This window comes from Echinops telfairi, unplaced genomic scaffold (assembly GCF_000313985.2).
Source record: "Echinops telfairi isolate 266 unplaced genomic scaffold, ASM31398v2 ScPeMD7_18;HRSCAF=68, whole genome shotgun sequence".
NCBI lineage: Eukaryota > Metazoa > Chordata > Mammalia > Afrosoricida > Tenrecidae > Echinops > Echinops telfairi.
Window position 1 is genome coordinate 35,747,097 of NW_022103915.1, and position 2,115 is coordinate 35,749,211.

The 2,115-nt window shown below is 47.2% G+C and overlaps 1 protein-coding gene across 1 annotated transcript in view; it reads left to right on the forward strand.

The window, feature by feature from the left end:
* Window positions 1–2,115, forward strand: part of SLC10A1 (solute carrier family 10 member 1) — a 23,230-nt gene that overhangs the window by 10,013 nt on the left and 11,102 nt on the right. Inside the window, exon 2 of the mRNA XM_004699014.2 lies at window positions 1,512–1,722. Within this exon, the coding sequence (XP_004699071.2) occupies window positions 1,512–1,722 (211 nt within the window). The remainder of the gene's footprint in view (window positions 1–1,511; window positions 1,723–2,115) is intronic.

Below are 2,115 nucleotides of genomic sequence, written 5' to 3' on the forward strand. Positions count from 1 at the left end.
TTTGTTTTATTGTTTTCCTGTATATGAATTCCAGGATAGGTAAATCTACAGACAGTAACTGGATTAATGGTTCTTGGGGGTATGGTAGGGAATGTTGGGGGGAAATGGGGAGCTAATAATGATGAGTACCCGAATGAAGAAAGTGTTCTACAACTGACTGGGGTGATGATTACATAACTCTTCTCGCGATGTGACTGACCTATTGAATCGCATGATACGTGAACTCTATGCTGTGTTCAGCTGGGTTGAGTAGAGAAATAAATTCATTGGCACTCACATATGTGTAAGAGAAAGCTTTATATCAAGAAGTAATTATGCACCAATAAAACATCCCAGCCCTGTCTAGATCAAGTTCATAAGTTCAATATTAGCCTATAAGTCCAATGTTAGCCCAGGAATTCCTCTTCAGACTCACGCAGTATATGCAATGATGCCGAATGTGGAAGATCACAGCTCCGTGTGGCTTGTCAGCAGGAAGGTGAAGCAGAGAGAGAGAGAGGCCCGCCTCTTCTGTTGACAGAATCAAGAGAGGGGAAGTTCCAAGCATCCTCAAGAGACAGCCATGCCCACAAGGGGGGAGCATCAGGCTGTGACCTGATTGACAGACCAGACTCCACCCCTTCATTCTTTTATCAAGTTTCCATGAAATTGTGTAACTACCACATATGCCAATTACACTTTTCGGAGGGAAAAAACATGAACAATGCAGGTCTGGTGACCAAATTGTCACATCACGTAGGCAACTATTGCTGCCTCCTCTACTGCTCCACCAGTAGGTCGTTCAACTACTACCTGCTTCCATTGATTTGCTGCTTTTTTTTTTAAGTCCTTTTAAGCATGGCCTCCAAGTATTGCTTACTTGTTATATGGAGTTTTTTGCCTTCTGCCTCACCATCACTCCCATACCACCCACTCTTGAAGACCAAGTAGTCCCTCAGTATGTCTCACAGTCAAACTCACCAAGAGAGAAGGTGCGCTTGATAGAGTTCATCTTGATTATCTCCATCGGACACGTGCCACGCCTCACACCCAGTCATGGCCCAGACTCTGAGCCAGGTGTCTGGCAACCAAGAATCAAATGCAATGCCATGATCCAACGGGCTCTAGTCCCTTTGGGGGTGGGATCACACAATCAGCCTTCTTCGGAATGAACTGTGCATTGGTGAGGGGCTCAGAGCAGAAATAGGTTCCCTCCAGAGGCAATCAGAAGGGCTCCATCAACAATGAAGCATGCGGGATTGGAGTAGTCAGAAAGAGCTGGTTTCAAATCCCGACTTTGTCTGTGTGATCTTGAGCAAGTCACAGTTTTCGGAGCGCCCAGCTAACTCATCATCAGAAAGGAGAAAGTAAGGCCCCCTCTTTAGGCGATTGTGAACCCGACATGAAGTCTGTCACTTAGAAACCTGGAGCAGGTAAAGCACCGAGCACAATGCCTGGCACAGAGCAGGCCCTTGACAGACTAGCCCGTATTCATGAGCTCTCTCTTTGTTTTCCCTCCGTCTCCCACCTAGCATTGTGATGACCACCTGCTCCACCTTCTTTGCCCTGGGCATGATGCCCCTCCTCCTGTACATCTACTCCATGGGGATCTATGACGGGGACCTAAAGGACAAGGTGCCCTATGGAGGCATTGTGATCTCCCTGGTCCTGGTCCTCATCCCTTGCAGCATAGGAATCTTCATCAATGCCAAGCGGCCACAATACGTGCGCTATATTGTCAAGGTAAGAGTGGGGTCCAGCATCACCTCAGCAGATCCCTTGAGACCAGTCACTCGGGCTTTCCTGTGTCTATTTCCTTCCTCGGTTTTGTTTCTGTGTGTTTATAAGATGACTGTTACTATTACAAGGTCTGCTCTGTGGGGATTCAAGCTCATGGAAATACTTTAGAAGTACTAGGAGGCAGGAGGGGGGAGTCAGAACACTGCGCACACACCGATAAGCCGTTGTCATTATGGTAACAATGCAGTTGAACTTCTAATTTAAGCACCTACCTGGAGTATAGCCAGAATGCTCCTTAGAAGTGCCCAGGGCAAGCCTTCATCTCGTATACTTTGGACACGGATCAGGAGACACCAGTCCCCGGAAAAGGTGGTTATGCTTGGTAAACTAGACGGT